The 19,481-nt window shown below is 41.6% G+C and overlaps 1 protein-coding gene across 1 annotated transcript in view; it reads left to right on the top strand.

The window, feature by feature from the left end:
* The window catches only part of tmem132e (transmembrane protein 132E), a 113,576-nt gene that overhangs the window by 85,545 nt on the left and 8,550 nt on the right, over nt 1-19,481 (top strand). Inside the window, exons 7-8 of the mRNA XM_044042229.1 lie at nt 6,234-6,520; nt 19,427-19,453. Of these exons, the coding sequence (XP_043898164.1) occupies nt 6,234-6,520; nt 19,427-19,453 (314 nt within the window). The remainder of the gene's footprint in view (nt 1-6,233; nt 6,521-19,426; nt 19,454-19,481) is intronic.

Genomic DNA, 19,481 nt, shown 5'->3' with positions numbered 1-19,481 from the left:
GCCCAGATAATCCCTGCAGATGAGATTTCATATTCGTGCTTGTATCAGATTTGCGAGTTTTACAGACCTTGTTATTTTGAGCAGTGCTTCGCCAGTGGTCTCAACAGGTATAATTCTCCGGTAATGATATTATATTGTTTTTCAATTGTTCCCTGAATATAAGTAGTTGCCTCAGACAGATTGCTGTGGGTTTTAATGTTTGTTTTTCGAACAAATCCCCAGAATTCCTCCAGCTCATTTTCAATACACATATCCTTTGTGGCTTCATGAAAACAATAATCTTAGACCCCTCGTGGGCTATTTTAGTTTGTCACACAGATGGGGCCGAGGATTTCTTTTCCCTGCAGGTAAAGCATTGTCATGGAGATTTGCTGAGGCTGTAGCTAATGATCTTTACGTTTCCCTGCAGGTGTTTGTTGTATCAGAAAACTGCAGATGCTTTTCGCTGTGCAGATATTTGAAGCCACAGATGCTGGTGCAGTGTGTTTTTTAGTGACATTAACGGGGTTAATGTTGATGTATGTCATAGACGTTCCTATCGTGCATGTGGCAGGATCATAGCAGGCTGGCTCGGAAATTTGAAATATGCTGTATTAAGAGGTGATGACAACACCAGATAATGAACGTGTGTGGGAGATGGAGTCATGAGAATCATGTCCAGCATGAAAAGCAAACAAAGTCAACAAAAGCAAACAAAAGCAGGTTCTGGTTTTGTGCTTCTCCATCCATAATTTATTCAGCGCCTTGTCTTGTTGTCAAAGCAGTGTTTGCTGCGGTTGCCATAGAAATGTACCTGATTTCAGACGAGTCTGACAGTTTCTTCGCAACCTTCCTGGAATTTTTTTTTTGTCAGATACAAACATTTCACATGTAATGACAGCCGAGGAGTTTAAGATGCTGACTGTGTTATCACATAATTCCTCAGGGGGACACGGATGTGGAATACCATCCCTGATGTCTCTCTCTCCGCTCACTTCCTCGGCGCTTTCTACCGATTGATATGAAACAGACCCCCCAAAAAAACAAACATATGGCAATTTAATACATGGACACATGCATTTCCTGAATGGCACGTTCATTTACCTCACTTGTGGTGGTGCTCGTTTGATGTAATAAAAACTCTAAACAACGCGTAAATTAATCACCTTGGACTTTTAAGACTCGCCAATTCTTTGCCACTCACAGAAATATCAGCGCAGACGCGTGTTATTAACCAAACAAGACAACCGCCGTCGACTGCCAGCGACGTCTGTCGTGCCAAATCGCCAAAGGAGGGAAAGAGCAGACAGCAAGTGACAAGATTCATGACAAATCATCTTAATTTTGAGAAAAGTGGGCTCTGACAATAGTTCTGACGGGTTTTGTTTTTCAAAGTAAGCACTCTGATACAATCTTTGCGATTATTCCACTGAATTATCGTCTTTTCACCAACTCCCCTCCCTCTGCCGATTGCTCCATCTCTCTTTCGCTTATGTTCCCCGCCTTATCACGAGTGCTCTCACTCCTTAACACTCCTAACCTCCCACATTCTTTCCCCTCGCCTCCTTAACTCTTTTACTTTTCCTTTTTCCATCCCACGTCCCCTCACTTGGGCAAAGTGACACAGTCTGAGCTCTCTCAGCCTCTCAGCCTGCAGTGGTGCTTTTGCTAGAGCGCTGCACAATTGCTCACTGGCTGCATTATCCAGTAACATGCTCTTAAAAAAAGAGAGAAGGGGGGAAGAAAGTGTAATCGGGCAGACAGCTCGTGTGCACTGAAGCTTCAGCTTGTACAGTTGTACCCAGGACTCTAATAGGATCAGACAATATTCTTCTTGGGGAGAAAATATATCAACCCTGTTCTCAGGTAACAGACTCAGCATGGTAAACTTGCACTGACCTGAGTCGAGGAGTTGTGGAACTCTTTGACAGAGACAGAGGATGCACTGTCTCATTGGGTTTTCCCATCTACCTTTAACTGAAGGAGTAAGCGAGTTTGTTTCCAGCGTGTGCTGTGGATTTAACTCACTTACCTTCTCAGCACAAAAGAAAGTCCGCGTCCTGAAGTCACGCCGAAGGCACGCTGCAACACCAAAAGGGAACGCTACGTTTGCCAGGTATCGAACGTTCGCTGGAGGAAACATCAGGTGTTGTGATTGTGATCAGGGTTACAGACTGTAAGTGTAAAGGGCTTTTTCAGCCTTAATTCCATCATAATACCAAGCTGAAGTGACTCAGATCCAATTTTTTTGACATCTGATCCCTGATCAGTCTTTTTCCAGTATGTGGTCTTAGGTCAGATCAGAACCTCATTATTTTTGCCTCGACGCATGTACTGAGCATTGCTGTCTTCAACCTGTACTGCAGAAAGTGCAAGAAATTCAAACAACAATGGAGAGGACAGCGCCATGGTTCTCAAACTGTGGCATGTGTACCAGCAGTGGTACGCAAGCTCCCTCTGGTGGTGCTTGGAGGAAAATCAGAAATAGAGCAGAGCTGAGGATTTTTTTTCACCGTCTGTCGCTGACTTTGCTCGCTCTATTAACACCGCTGTATTTTAACGTTGGCGATCATTGTGTTACGATTAAAAGAGCTCAATATTTTCTCAGGTGGTACTTGGTTGAAAAAGTAACCAATAAGGGATTAATTAAAGTACTTCTTATCTTCCGTATTTCCTGCTTTAATACAAATCCATTCACTGTATATCTTTTAGTTTAAACTCCACCAACTCACTTTATTATATATATTTCTAAATTTAAAAGTCCAACCTGAACTAACCCTGTTGATTATGAGTTTTTTTTTACTGTACATTCATATTTTAAAGATCTCCAGAACTGTGGAGGACACTATAAAAGTGTTTTTATAGGCTCAATTGTCCTCCTCTGTAATAAATCTGTCAGATTTAGATTTTTTTTTTATCTGCTAGTTATTTCTCTTGTCGTTCCACGGACGATGTCCTAATTCTGCTCCTCACCCCCAACTGTCTTGACTTTAAACAAGTCATTAGAGGTAAAGTATTCAGATGTGCACCTTGACTGCAACGACATAAAACTTCTTTAATGAATCTAAAAAAGTTCTCTGCTCGGGAAAGAGGTGGAGTTCATCGCAGACAGGTTGTCAATCTGTTATGGAGCCATTTAAAGTCGTGTTCTCGCCACTTCCCCAAACCTATTTTTGGAGTGTGGGAGAAAAAAACAAACACACACACACACACAGATGGAGGAAAACGTACAAACGCAAAAATACATCAAAACAGCCAGCATTTTTCTGGTTTTCAAAAATCTATAGATTTCTTAATATAGAGATGGAAAACTGCAGCCACTGTTTTTACATTTACTCCTGTCACTCTGCCCATGAACAGAAGTTGGCAGCGTCCTCACCAGATATAGGTGTACTAATAAAGTAATTTGAAGAAGCTAGTAAATCAACAACAAGAGCATTTCAGTATTTTCCAACAAAGGCATCACTTTGAGAGGCTGTTTCACTCTTTGCACCAAGGATGATAAAAATCTGTGGATTATCATCGTTTCCCTGACTTTATACATGCAATTTACACTTCTGCTCTCACTCGTCAGACACTTCCTTCCTTCAGTCATTTCCTCTTCATTAAACTCATAATGGCTTTGTCGACGACGTTCTCAGGAAATCACACAAGACTCTATTTTTAAAAGTAACAAACGCAACCAACCGTAGACAGAGACGCGATAAGTCCACGACCCGGTCACTTCACGGGGTGAACGTTAAGTTGCTTGATACATGCAGGTACCTTAAATGACCCGTGAGAAAGCCCTTTAATTCCTGAAGATCCTCTAATCCGATGCTACAAAGAAAGTCTTTCAAGGAAAGTCTTGGCAGCGATCGTGTCAACGCCTCTGCACTCGGGCATCTTTCCTAATGAATGGGTAGCGAGCCCTGACCATGGAATCATCAGCCGAATCTGAGGTTTTCTTTTACTTCACACTTGCAAAGGTTTAAAAACCTTTATTTTCAGCTCTGTCCAAACACATGACGACAATTGAGCTTAATAGATTCATGTATTCCTGTCTATTGGCTTGATACTATTATCTACCTCTTCCATACTTGTTTCAAAGCTCGTCCATTGGTTGAAATTCAGTTCGGGTTCAAATCGCCTCTAATAAAGTTGCATGTGTGGCACCCGTGTGCTTTTCTGCTTCAAGGTCTGACGTCTTGTGCGTTCAGAGATCGAGTGGTTGTTTTGGTTGTTTCAGTCACGGTTCGCACGGGTCCTTGTGTGTTGAAAGTGTGTGAAGAGACAAATTCTTACAAATTCCTTTGAATTTGATGTCAACCAGGTCGACCCTTCTCCTCTGACTTCTGGCATCAACGAGGCATTTCCGCCCTGTCAACTGCTGCTTACTGGTCATTTCCTCTTTTCTGGACCATGCTCTGTGAGACTCTAAAGAGATGGTTGTGCATGAGAATCCCCTGTGGATCAGCAGTTTCTGAGAAATACTCATATCAACAGCCATGCCACGTTCAAGTCAAGTCACCTAAATCACCTTTCTACCTCATTCTGATGCTTGGCGTGAACTTCAGTGGGTCGCCTTGACCGCGTTTACGTGACTGAGTGCAGTGAGTGGCTGCCATGATGCCGTGGGGAAAAAGAAATTGGCGGACACATTTATCATGAATTAAGTTCATTCAAACTTACGTTACCAAGTTGCAAGTACAGTTTTATCCCACAGTGAGGAAATGAGGAAACACCAGAGAACTGATGATTAACCAAAACTAAAACATAAATATAAATGTTCATAGCAGTTGATGAGGTGTACATAATAAAATGGCTTCTGATTGTAATTCCCAGTTCTGTTGTCATGAAGCAGGTAGTTGTTTTTTGGGGTTTTTTTTTCTTTTAGCAAGAAAGACTTTTCTTTTGTCTCTTCTCTGCAAAGTCTCCGGTACAAAATTATCTGCCAAAGAAAAGGTTGGTAATGATGAGGTGTGAGAAGGAGGCGAGAAAAGATGGATTAATGATCAAACCCATTAACGGCTGGGTGAAAAGGTGATGCATTTGCTGGTGAGAGTATTAGCTCTCATGAGGCCCCCGTGCAGGACAGAAGTGCTCAGCCCAATAATCGGACACGGTCACTGGCTCAGTGGGTGGGACGTGGTCGGCGGTCGATGTCCCCCGCTGCTTCTCCTGACTCTCAAGCTGTTCACATCGTTAAGTCAAAGCAGAGATTAAGTGGAGAAGTTCCTCTAAAGGGGAAACTGGCACGCTGTCAAATCCGTCCGAGGGAAGTTGGGTAACTCATGCATCTTGCTGCAGAGCAGATTGCGCTCGGTCGGGGATGCACCTGGCGTGTTTAACCCCGCCGCCCAGGGCTTCTGTGAAATACGAAGGGGGCACCGGTCCAGAACTCGTGCTCCTCGGTGCTCGGCTCCTTCCCCGCTGGCGCGGAGGACATTTTTTCTCCCCGCCGTAGCTTCATCACGACGGATCATGTGATGGATTGGTGTGAGCCAGCTTTCTCATCAGCAGTGTGATGTCAAATTATAAAGTGAGTCGGGAAGTCGGCACAAATTCAGACGTGGATCATTTCACATGGGTGAGCATAAGTTAGCAGCGGCTGGATTTCCATTTAAAGTCCAGTGTTTAACATAAAGAAGAAGGGCTTTATTACGGAATTAGACTCTTCTTTAATTAAGAAGCAAACGTCTGGAACTCGTAATATCTCAAAGATAATCTGACGAACGTCTTATTTGTCAGATTTATTTTTATTATTACAATTATTACATTAATAATTATTATTAAGTGCCATGTCCGATGTAGGAGGAGAAAACTTGTCCAAGACTGACACTGACTCAAATCCTGTGTCTACTATCAGTCCATTGAGCTGTTGCTCCAAACTCACGAGCTAATCAGCAGGCAGCTTTCTAAGGAAAGCTCCGCCCACATACATATGGGGTTATAATCTAGAGGGCGCTCTAGTGGACCTTAAAGGAAATGTAGGTGGTGTAAAAATGGTTACATCGACCAAAATTCTTTGAAAATGTTTGTATATCTTTTCTTCTGGTGAATTCAAAGATTAAAATAAAGCTAGTTTCACTTTTGGTCGTTGTATAATAGTTGAACCAGTTATTTTTATCTGCATTGAGATTTGTGTTTATTATTACTGCATAAAAATGTTTGTTTACAACATTTGAAGTGTTTCAAACTGAAATCCAGGAAGGTTTGAGACCCATAATGAGTATATAATGAGTATTTTTATTGTCCCTTTGTCTCCGCCACAGAAGCACCAGAGACAGCGACGCGGACGACGAGGACGACGAGCGCCGCGTGAGTCGGGGCTGCACGCTACAGTTCCAGCGATCCCTCGTCAAGGTCCTGACCCAGTTCCACACCACTTCCACAGAGGGAACCGACCAGGTCATTACAATGCTGGGGCCCGACTGGCAGGTGGACGTCACCGACCTGGTCCAGGACTCGCTTAAAGTGGCTGACCCCAGGATTGCGGAGTTGGTGGACCGGACCGTCCTGGTGGGCCTGGAGCTGGGATCCACCGCACTGAAGGTGAGTAGTGGGCCACCTTTTTAATACCGCCGGTGCTGGAACGTCACATAGATCAGGAAATGAATAATTAAGTGTCCCGTGGATGAAAAATGATGCTTCCGGGTGAGGAGCATGAAAGTGGGGAGGCTGAGCCTTAAATGTGCTCTCCACAGCCGCCGCACGCAAAAAAAATGAAGGCTGTGGTTGAGAGCTGAGCGAGAAAGATTTCAAACTCGGAGCTCATTACTCTTCCTGACGTTACAGCAGCTGTTGGAAGCTAAAGATGCTACTCCTCTCTCCGACTGTCACCGACTTGTTCAAGGATAATTGTCTTTTATTAAAACTTTGGATTTATTTCCCGAGCTTGGGTCATCACTTATTGTGATGCTTTTGTGCTCCTCAATTTACTGCTGATATTCAGGGGCACAAAGTATCCGTGGCAACGCTCGAGCAAAGTCGGGACGGGCCGAGAAACATTAGCAGTCAAAAATATATCCACACACCTGTAACAACACAGTCCTCCGAGTCTTTGCGTACCCAACCGAGGCAATTACGCGGCGATGTGGTCGATAAGCTGTGATGGATGGTTGCCGTGGTGTTTGGCTTGTAATTTTACCTTCTCTCTCTCGTCTTTATTTTCTTTCCCAAATAGCTTTTACTAACCAGAGGTTGCCCCGTGGTTTAATTCCTTGTGTCCCCCTGCCATGGAAGTAAAATGGTTTGAAAAATATTATTATTGTTATCATTATTATCATTATTATTATTATTATTAGGATTTTCTTATTTATGAAGTCTTCACTGGAGCAGTAATAAGAAAGTTTCCCCCTGTGGTTTTTATCCAGCATTTAGAGTCCAAGCATTGGAGTGGAGTGAAGGCCCTGTTCTTCTTCTTCGTCTTCTCAAAGGATTTAATTTTTGATGGCTTGGACATGCATGAAAACTCTGTAACTACCCAAATTTCAAAAGATGGAAAACCTTGTGCTCAACAGCAGCCATGGCCGTCTGGGTCCTTCCAGAAGGATGGCACTTTTTGGAAGGCTTGAACATGCACAAACTTCTTTACTTATTTTCCCATTGAAAATGAATGGAGAACAAATCATATGCCTTATCAGAGTAGCCTGGACAACCCAAAGTCAGAGTCAGCATTTCCATTTATGTTCCAGTTTTTCTCCCTTTTCTCTCTCTTTTTTGTCTTTTGTTTGCCTCTTCTTTTTTTTTATTTATTTAGGCAGGAAGGTCTTGGCGTCCTGGTCAAGATTAGCAGCGTAGATAATACAAACAGTTACAGAAACAAGCCAATTTCAGATATAAAACTCGCAGCACAGGAGGTTGATTAAAAGAGAGTTAAAAAAAGAGCGATATAATGAAGTAAAGTGCAGAAGTATACAGGTCACACTAAATATGAACCCCTTCAAAAAGGCATTGAATGCCTTTGAAAGTGTTTAAAGAAGTCAGTGTTTTGTGCAAAAAAAAAAAAGATAATCTAAATTATAAAGGAAGCGACTTACCAACGCTTCATTGGTCATTTATGACGACCGAGAGCAGCGATCGGTCAGCGAGCGTGTTTTCTTTGAGTTTTTAATCACCGTCAAAGGTCCCAGTCTGGGCCTGTCCGGGAGAAGAATCCAGTTTGCCTGATGGATGTGACACATGACGGAGGAACAATGAGGGGGGAAGATATGAGTCGCTGATTCATCATTTTAAATGAATCAATGAATCATTTATAATCTACCCAAGGGTGTGAATAATTGCGTACTAGTTTACTATGAGGGGGAAAAAACAGAGAAAATAAAGTCTTCAGAAAGGTTTCACTTAAAACTATAAGGTGGATGACAGTGAACTGGAAATGTTAAGGGTTTTCCCAGCAATGACCTTTGAAATATCGCTGATTCGGCCAATCAGTGCTATATAACTCACAACTGGCACTAATTAACAAGATGGCTGCAAGAGGTTGGAGTTTACCTGAAGACACCAGTAAGTGTCCACGAAATGTTTGAGAGCTTGATTCTACTGCTTAAAAATAATCCCCGGTGTGCTGAACCTCCAGGGATTATCTCAAAAAAAAAATATCTTGCATACTCCACCTTTAACTTGGCCTTTGGATTTCCAAAGATTCATGATACCATGATTCGTCCTCTGTGTACCATGACTGTCTGTGCAGGACACTGTGACATATTTCAGTGTGTAACAAAGCAGTGGGAGGACATTCCCGTCCTCAGAGCCACGTTGCTAACATGGCTCATAAATGAGATGACATTTAATGTGTCTTCAGAGACGGATGCTGTCCATTGTTGTCTTCTTTGCGTGTCAGATTTCCCACTAGGACGTCACTTCTCTCAGGTTTACGGTCACATGATCCGCGGCCACTGAACCGGAATCTCCACACACGAGCTGTAAATACATGCCGGGAGGTCCTTAAACGAGAAATGAGATCTCCGGCGACTCACTTTTCATTCGGCGCGAATGTGCGATGGCTCGCGATGGAAATCTCAGCAGTTTAACCGCTGCAGCAGAGAGCCGAGCCTGGGAGTGAGCGGCACTTCTCTCAACAATGGAATCTTCACTCCGTCCAAGTCTTGAGAGACTGATGCAAATTGTCCACCAGCTCATGAATATGAATCAAACGTCGGAGCGGCTTTTGTCCACTTTTCCACACTGTCCCCGACATGTGACATCTTTGTTTCTGGATGAATGGATGAATGGATGATTACTGCGCAAATTAATTATTTCAACGTGGGAATGCACAAAAGACATTTAGAGGTTAAAATAGTATAAATAGCAGGTTCTTAATTAATGCCACAAACGTACATTTGTACCCCATGGTTACGGAGCAGAATTGTGAACTCTCCCAGAATGCAACCAACCTGGTGGGAGTTGGACGTTTTAATCCTGAGGATTAATGAACAATAGCCGGTTCTCAGTGTGAAAAGACAGACTTGGACTCAATTCAAAGTCAAATCTTTGGCGCGGGGATTATTTGACTGATGTCAGCCAATATGCTGTCATTACAGCAGAATAGAAACAGAACATCTATAGAATATGTGGTGCATATTGTATAAATAGTGGAACAAATGTCGATAACACATCATAAATTGTATGTATATATGGTCAAACTGCGTTATAATCTTCATAAATTGTTTAAAATAGTGTGAAGTATAGGTGAGGGTCAAAATATCGATTTGGGGATATATTGTCGTCCTTCCTCGTGCAATTACGATAATCGATATCAATATTTTAATGAATAAATTAAGGCGCTCCAGGGTAAAAAGTCCCTGCCAGTTTCACTCACCGGGCATCGTTATTTCATGTCTCCTTTGTTCTCTACAGTAATTTGTGCATAAATAGGGAAATCCTGCATTTTTAACTTGTCACGCTAACGTTTTGTTTTCTACAGTGAGACAGTCTTGAAAGATATATTGAGTATCACAGAATCGTTGTATCGTGATATTATCGGGTATCACGTATAGTATCGTGAGGTACCCTGTGATTCCCACCGCTACTGTAAGGAAAGCCACATGTCCTCACCTTCATACATGATCATTGTTGTTACAGGAACTTGATATTTGTCCCCATAAGGAAGACAATTCCTTAAATACAAGATTTAAATACTAACATTCGAAGCACAACATTTGCCGGACGGTTAAAAGTTGAAAGCGAGGTCATGTTTTCACTCGTGTCGTGTGTTACGTTTGTGTTTCATCAACTCGCTCCGTCAGAGACGCTGGATCTTTAGACATCAGTGCTCGTCAGGTGGACGGAGCCAGGGAAAGTTAAACCGGACGAGAACGATTTGTGTTGGGTTTGTGGTCTCATCTTCTAGTCATTTTAACATGAGGATATAATGGCATTATTTATCATTAACAGTAAAAGTATGAGCATTAAGACGTTGGGATGTGATTTAGGCGCTTTCTAAATCCATTTAAAACAATTTAAACCACAGGAGACAAACAGCCTTCCAGGTCCACCATCTTGATAGTTTTGCATCTTATCTAACATAGATTTCTTTTTTTTTTGGACAGGATGCACAAGCCGGCTCATTCAAGTCTTGTTTTTATTTAATACCTCTCTCCATTTATCCCCATAATTACCTGCAGGATGGAGCTGCCGTGCGCTCTTTTCTTAAAAACAAAAAACAGATCAAACCTCATCCTGCGTCCCCGCACGTCGACGCTCCAGAGGGAAAAAAACAATTTCCCCCGTGGTTTGAGCTTCAAAAATAAAAATAGTACTTTTAAGTGCACCTGCTTGAAAAACAACTGTCTCTCCAGCAGTCGCGCGGTCACGCACGCACGTCGTCGGTCGGCATACAAATGTGCCTGAATTAGTGGGAACAACATGTTCTCGCTGCTGTGATTTACACTGACTTTTTTTTCTTTCTTATCTACTTTTAACCTGAAAGAGCTACTTTAATGTCATAAAGCATCATGAGAGCGGTTAAATTGCCTCCTGCAGATTCCGTCATTATCGCCGGTGGTGAAATAGCGTGCAGTTTGGAATGCAAAGAATCCTCGGTGCAAAAAAACAACAAAAACAAGATATTAACGGTCAACTTTGCTGCCTTAATGAGACATGTGTGATTCTCTGGAGACCTTGCTTGCCCTCCTCAGGTGTGTGATTCTGTAATTATGTGAGACACCAACATATAGACATTGCTGACTGAGCTGTGAGCGCCCCCTGCAGTAAGAACCAGGCACAGCCAGCAGGGACAAAAATGATTTAATCCACTCAACTAAAGGCTCTCACAGTGTTCCCTCTCCCACACCAAACTCTATAGAGAAAATCTGCGTTTTTAGCTCGTGGAAACACAGGAGCTGCTGGTCTACTGCTGTCTCCTAGGTAAAGTTTTTATCACTGAGATAAATCGGAACAAAGATTTAAAACCCCAGGGTCACAAAATAACACATCTGAACTCACTAATCGAGGCAGAGGTGATCAACAACCCCTGAGTGCTGTGATGTAAAATCGCTGGTTTTCTCCATGGACTTTGGTGCAGAGGGGAAGTCATTTACAAAACCACACACACTTCAGTTTCCACTTGGAAAACACTGTGTAATAATGAGTTTAAAAGCAGCATTTTAGTAGGTAAGCCTCTTGTTATTGGGCTAAAAGTAGCCCTTACACCTGATTAACCTTTGGAAAACTGCTTACTCTCCCACACCAAACTCCTTGGAGAAAATCTGTGTTTTTTAGCTCATGGAAACACAGGAGTTGCTGGTCTCCTGCTGCCTTTTATGTAAAGTGTTTATCACTGAGATAAATCTGAACAAAGAGTTAAAACCCAGAAATCACAAAATGACCCATTTCAACTCACTAATTGAGGAAGGAGTGGATCAACAACTCCTGAGTGCTGTGATGTAAAATCACTAGTTTTCTCGATGGGCTTTGGTGCAGAGAGGAAGTTGTTTACAAAACCAGACAAACTTGAGTTTCCACACAAAACACTGTGTAATAAGGAGTTGTTTTTAAGATAGTGTAGACATGAGTAGGCATGGATTTTAGGAGCTGAGCCTCTTGTTAAGTGGCTAAAAGTAGCCCTGAAAGTTCTCAGGCTCAGCTTCCTGTAAATGCGCGAGGAGACCTTGTAGCCTGAAAGGTGACTTGTCCTCAGGTGTGTTTGTTGCTGTAGCAGACATCATAAGGCGGCTAATGAAATCTGCAGCCCGGCGTAAATAAATCTTCCACTGATATTCCGCTGCCCCGTGCTCAAGTGTGATTTATTGAGCACAAGGTTGGAGGAGACAAGCATACACTGTAGTGGAGCATGGCGGAAGATAATGTCATTTGATAGAAGTCATTTGCACCAGCCTGAGCGAGCACTGGCCCGTGTTTTGAGAGGAAAACCATGCCGGTCAGTGTTAAATCTGCCGCTCGCACGCCGTCATCGATCCTGTGATCCTGCAAACGTCAGCGAAGGCTGAGGAGACGCCGCGGAGCCACGAGCCGTGAGCCACGAGCCGCTCGGCGGTGGCAGACAGGAGTAGCAGCGTGATGGACAGCATGTGACCTGTCACTGCTTTCCCGCTTCACTTCACTCGGCCCTGCTGCATCCTGCAGCGCCGATGACACATTCAGCCAGGAGCTGAGCTGGAAGCAGCGACACGAGCACGGCTGACCCCTCCTCACCCCTCCTCACCCCTCCTCACTGACACACATGACCCACGCGTGACACATTTATCACGACCATGATTCAGTATTCATCCCAGACGTTTAGATCAGACCATGAGGAGGCGAAGAAAAAGAAACTGACTCATTACTTCACCAGATTGTGACCAATGTGTGATTAGAACTTTAAATAAAGATTAGAAATGGTAATGGCACTTTTTTACCATAACTGGCAATGTTGAAAAGTTAATTTCAAGCTCCAGTCGATAACTATTGTTGTTGTAGATTATTATAATATAGTGTGATAACAATTAAAGTTAAAAATGAGGGCTGCTATGATTAATCAGTTAATTAATCATCAACTATTTTTATCATCGATTCATGGGTTTGAGCGTTGTGGTGTTGTTTTTAATAATTCAAACCAGCTCCGTGATTTTCCAGCTTCTTAAAAGAAGAATAAACAGAATCATTTTCCTTTGTGGACAAAACAAGACATTATTTTGGGGGTTTGGTAAGCACTGACATTTTTCAACACTTCATGGACCAAACAATTAGTACTCAAGAACACAATAGCTCAGTTGACATTGTCACCTCACAGGGAAATATGCTACTGATCACTTTGAATGATTAAAAAAAAGTTTAAAATCATCAAATTTAAAAATTAAGTTTAAAATCAAGTAAATTTCAGCAAAAATCGACTGGTGAAGAAAACACAGTAAAACATGTACACGCTTTAGTGGAAACCAAAGTTCTCAACATAAACACTTGGGTTTCAAACCTTTTCTTAAACAAACACGTAGAAAAGCACCATTTTCACCATTTTGTTTGCAGTTTAGCAGGAGTATACATCATTTCCTTCATCTTTCGGGTGAATTTTAAATCAATTGTCAGAGCATTTATGTGTGTTTTCACATCGTGGTTATTATAGACATATTTTTCATATTTTTAACGGATTAAAAAGATCCTGTACAGAAGTCAGAAGAGAAACAGTTTTTAGTCTTTACTAAAGCTCCCCATTTTCTTCACACGGTCTTTAAGTCTTATTAAGATGAAGTCTTGAAGAGTTTAGATGTAGATTTTTATGATATTAAAACGTGTTTCTGAGGGAGCTTCAAAATTTAGGAGATCAGTAACTGTGGTGGAAGTAAATGAGGCAATCTGAGGGAAGCTAAAGACTAAATTGCCGCACTTCATCAGCGAATACACCCCGGACTATTTCAGATATTGGTAACAGAGAACTCAGGGACTCCTGGGTTTTCCGTCTTTTATTTTTAATGTGACAAAAGTCTGTTTGAAGCCGATTCTCCCTCTGCTCAGGAGCCAGTTTAAAAACGCAGCGTTAGTGCCAAGAGAAAGAGGAATAAACGTGTGCTCATTGTTTGTCTCCGTGTTCCAGAGTTTTACTCACTGACTAATTCTTCATTTGTGTCGCTTTTTTTAATTAAAGATTTACAGGTGACTCAAAGTAGGAAACTATCATGATAGAAATGATAGAAATTAACTTGTAAATGAACATAAACCTTGACTAACCTCACTTTTAATAGAACTTGTGCCTGGTTTTATGTGTATGTTTGTGTTTGTGGAGGTGGAGTTGACTGTCTGACAGTTTATAACTGTCCATAACTGTGTTTTTATGCAATCAAAATAGACGTTTATTGCATATATGCATAGATGTGCACATGTACATTTATTTCATCTGCATATAAGACGAGTAAAAAGAGAACAGAACAACACTGAGCAGGAAGTCCAATACAATCCAACTTTATTTGTGAGTGCTGTACAGAATAATAAATAAAAGGCAGAATAAATAGTAGTATCAAAGCCCACACAAAGCAATAAATTACATCTAAAAAGACACAAAACATGGATAAAGCAAAATCCAAAAAATAAAAACAGATGCTAACAAAATAAAGCGACAGTGTCAGCTCCTTGTTTCTCAGCAGTCATGTCATTAAAAGTTGTGTTAAAAACTGACTTAACCTCTACTTAAAAAGGCTGATATATGATTTAATGTAAAAATAAAACTATGTGACATATACGCACAATGTAAAGTTGTTATTTAACTACGTTTAAGTTGAAATAATGTTTAATTAAGGAACCTGGAATCCAGGGACTTGCATCTCCACCTAAATATACTTCATAGGGTGTATCCTTTGAATTTAAAATACACAGTAAAAGTCATATATGTTTTTAAAGTCCACATTCAGCCTCATCTTTATATAATTTGGCGTCTGTGGGCGGACGTGTAATGTTAGTAAATATCTCTGGATACATGGCAGCTGAGGAATAAAAGCCCACGCAATATTACGAGTCTTTGAAGGAGATTATTACACTAACCACAGTCTCTGCTTACGTTTTCTCTCTATTCCATAAAATCAATGCACAATGTGGCGAATCGTGTTGTGACATTTTGTACGCGGTCGCCCGCATCGATTTCAACTGTGTTTGTGATTTTCTTTTCTTCAGTGAACCTAACGTGGAACAGCAGAAAATCAATAGTTAGCACTTTTCACTGGGTCTGACCTCAGCAGGATTTATGCACGGACCTGTGTTTTTATGATTATTATCATGATGATGATCATTATTATTATTATTATTACCATTGTTGTTACACAGAAGTCGACACAACCTTCACCTCCTTGTCACTGCCCGTGAAATGACTTGTTAATCTTCGGCTTCTTTCAACAACCCATGGAAAAATAGTCTTGAAATTCAAAAATAAAACAAACTTAATGCATATATTTAAGTTTGTAGCAGTAACAACTCCAGAGTTTATGCAGCCATTTGCAGATCAAGCTTGTGTGTGTGTATTTACTTTGTTGCCTCTTTTCAGGCATAAATGAGACCAAAAGTCCTCATTAATGCTTTCAGGCAGACACAGTTCTGGTTCTGGTTCTGGACCTAGTTCTGGAATCTCAGAACCTTGGTGTTTTCTGGTGAACCAGCCCACGTTCACACCAGTTTAAGAGGAACCAGAGTAGGAGGACAAAGTAAACAGAACACCAGCACTTTTTCTCAATACTTCCTCGACTTCTTGTTTGTCTTCACGACCCAGAATAAGACACGCCCACTGATGATGTCACGGTTTGCAAACTATTATTTGGTTCCAGCTAAGAACCAACTTTTTAGGTCCCAAAGCAATGTTTTTTTGGGTTTGACTACGTCTGCCCTTTCAAAATAAGGTTGTAATAAGGGCTAATGTAGACCAAAAACCTGGTCCTAATGAGGCAATTACCACTCTGTCTTATCATAAACGTGATAATCCGATATTAAGTAAGTTTCCTGGTCAAGTAAAGACCATAAAAGACAGAAAACACCAAATATTGTAGTAAAATCTTGAGACAGCGGGGGAGCAGGGGAGAAAAACTAGGTCAAATCTGTATTTTGTGGTAATTACTCACATGTCCACAGGGGGGCGATAGAGGTCGCACACTGGAACTTTAGGAAGTGAAACTTGTATTTCCTGTGTGTGTGACAGTGACATGATGATGTTAAAAGTGTTTCCTCAGTGTAATGGCGATAGAAAAACAACAAGACCATCTGTGTTGATATTGTTTTCACGGAAATGAGTTTGTTTGTTAGTTTTTTTTCTCTTTTTGTGGGAAAGTGACAAATGGATTTCTGGCACGAGACGGTGAAGAGAATATACATCTGTTTTCTGCTTATTCAGGCTCATTACTGCCACTCACAGGTCACTTGACACTGGACATGGCTCATGTTGGTCAGTGTTTGAGAAGTGATTCGGGGCCTTATTGTTGTTAAAAATTGAACCTGGGGGGGCCCCAAACATTTGTGGGTATATCCTGTCCTGTCGGTGCCTCTGTGATAATAATAGTTTGTGAAGTTATGCAAGCAGACAACTACAGGGCACTAATTCTAGTGTTTTTTTGTCCTTTGTGCGCCTTTATTTTGTGACTTGAGAGCCTTTTACTCACATGATGACAGTACACAGACGGCCACGAAGCACAGACAGTGCGACATATAATGCAAAATGTCAAGGACAGAGGAGAGGGGGGAGCTGCAGGCGAAACAGCTACAAAAGGACGCGTACGCGCCTAATGGCAGCACTTAATTGTTTCCAAACATTAACCTCTGCAGGCTGAGGGGACATTGGTAAAGAACATTACACTCGTCCTGGACCCTCTTTCAATTCCTTTTCTTTTCCCCTTTTCTTTGCCACACAAAACAGTCGTCATGACACCTAATGAATAAAATGTCGTCGCCAGCGTCGCAAAGGTGACACAGTGAAGGTCTGGTCCTGAAGAGCAGCGTAAATACATGGGCTTCACTGTCAGACCTAAGAGCTGCTGCAGAAAGAAGCTATTTCTGCAGGTGTGTGTGTGTGTTGCCATGACATTTGTGTGAGAATAGAAAAAAATAAAGTGTGGATTGGGTTTGAAAGAGAGTTCAGGACAGGTGAAGGCAAAAATCTCAATGGAGAATAAGAAGCCGAGCAAGTTCCCACTTCACAAACAAACGCTGAGAGATATGAGATGAAAATCAAAAAATACAAGTGAAACCCTTCAGGATTACTGAAAACTGGAGGTTTGTAACACCACTCCAAAGTCCATAGAGAAAATGAGCGTTTTTATTGAGCAGTGACACAGGAGCTGCTGGTCCACTGCTGCCTCGTGTGGTTTGAACTTACTGATGGTGGCAGCAGTGGATCAACAACTCACTGTGTGCTGTGATGTAAAATCGCTGATTTTCTCAATGGACTTTGGTGTGCGGCGTAATCACTGAACAAAGGAACAGTAACTTCATTTTCTCGCAGGCTTAAACTGTTTAAGTGGCAAACACATGGACTTTGGTGTGAGAGTGGTTTACATTAATGTAGAGTTATGATGGAACTAATATTCAGGAACTTCAAAAATATGTCGCACATAAAGACAAAAAGACACCTCAAGGTCCATGTGTCTATTATTTTCAAATTTAAAAAGTAATTTTCTCTGCTTCACTCCTGACCTTTGACAAAATCTCAGCTAAGCAAACTTCAGCTCGGATAAGAAGCTGAAGATCGAGCTGCAGAAAAGCTCAAAATAAAAAGTTTAGCAGCGGCGGTAGATTATTGTGTCAAATTCAGGCAACCGGAGCCTTAAAACCTTTACTACAGCCCCCGTCAACTGTAAATCTCTGGCACGACAATAAAGAGTCGCAGGCCTGTTATTTTTATTTTCCCCGTTGCCATGGTGATGTTAGGATCTGATAAGTGTAATGTACTGTGCGCTGCCCTCCATGCAGATCATTACATAAATGAACTCGGCGAAATACAAGCAACCGAGTCTGCGAGAGATAAAATCACCTTCTTTATGCAGCCAACCTGTGTCACCACAAATACACCTGTGCCACTGCTTTGTATTCATGTTGACGCCCTGTTATATTATGTAAATATGTATATCATTATCATGTTTTTCATACTTTCTAGCTGTTGTCTCTGGATAAAATATAAACACGACTGATTTACTACAACGGAACGTCCATTTCTGTTTGGCCCTTGCACTTGCACATGTTAACCACTAGATGGTATAGTTTACGGTGCGTTCCACTAGGTTGGAACTCGGAAAGGGGTGACAGAGTTACTGATTGCAGGGTTAAAATGTACAGTACATGCAAAATGTAGCAATGATATACTGTATGGTGTTTTGTGTGTTTTTTTAGGAGGAAAAAAGTGTATATGTGTATCTAGTTAATGTTATTTTTTGATCCAGGTGCAAATCTATACACAGTTTATTGTAAAATTGTTGAAATGATATGTGTTTTGATACAAATTGGTGAATCTACTGTCCTCTCTGGTCAAACACTCGCTACTGCATTCACGTTTCTTCGTCCCCATCCACACAGAAACATACAAACAATATTTTTTCTTTGTCATTTTGAAAAACTTGAGACACATTTCAGGAAATGTCTTGGGAACCTTTTCCAAATTACCGTTTCAGAGCTCCTGAAATGCTGTTTCTATGTGAATGTGTGCTTGATGTCCCAGACTCCAGAACTTTGCAAGTCCGGTTGCCTTTGCGCCCTTTTTCCTCTACGGAGCTCCCCCTACAGTTTATATTTATAAGTAGATATTTTTACAATTTACACTGTTGTAAGATCGCTAGTCCATTCCGCTAACAGACAGTAGGGGGCAGTGGAGACAGCTAACCTATCTCCCCACAACAAATCATTTAACTGTCGCACTGACTCTGAAGCTGTTAAATTGGGGTAAAAATCCTGCATAGTTGTGCTTTAAGACGTTGATGGGAAAGAGCCCTTGCCTGCCTGGAGAAGGACAAGGTCACTGTTTGTGCTGATACGCCCTTTTACTTTGAGTGAGTCCCTGTGTGACCTGTAGTTGCAATTGCAAAGTGAAATGATGATATTTTAAAAGTGAGTAAAACACCGGGTTCACAGTCCTGTCATGCGAAAAAAAACACCCTGGAATTACTGCGAGAGACGAGAGAAGTTTGTAAATGTTTCTGGTTCTTCTTCCACGAGGAGACGCTCAGACGGACACGAGTGTTTCTGTTAACCGTCACTTTGAAAACAAAATCCTTGACCCTTCTTTTTTTTTTTGTCTCCACCGCCTGATTGATTACCTCTCCGGCATTTGTTTTTTGTTTGTTTCTTACAATGATAGACAGCGACAGCACTGACGTGTGGATTGTAGACAGACCGGAGCAAACACCAGCACAAAGCACTTTAATCTAAAATTGTCTTGTCATGGACGTTATGAGCTGCAGGAAGACAATAAAGCTGGTGTCCACCCTGGACTCGAACAATGTCCCTCTGTCATGGAGAGAAACAATAAAAGTTTGTTTTGTTTTTTATGTTTTTTCCCTGTGTTTTTCAGGTGTCTTGGCCGTGGACGCGGTGCTCAGTCGGCGTTCTCCGTGACGAAAAGGTTT

Source organism: Solea senegalensis, linkage group LG13, assembly GCF_019176455.1.
Source record: "Solea senegalensis isolate Sse05_10M linkage group LG13, IFAPA_SoseM_1, whole genome shotgun sequence".
Lineage (NCBI taxonomy): Eukaryota > Metazoa > Chordata > Actinopteri > Pleuronectiformes > Soleidae > Solea > Solea senegalensis.
Note: the sequence above shows the minus strand (reverse complement) of the source record. Positions and strands in the feature narration are given on the sequence as shown.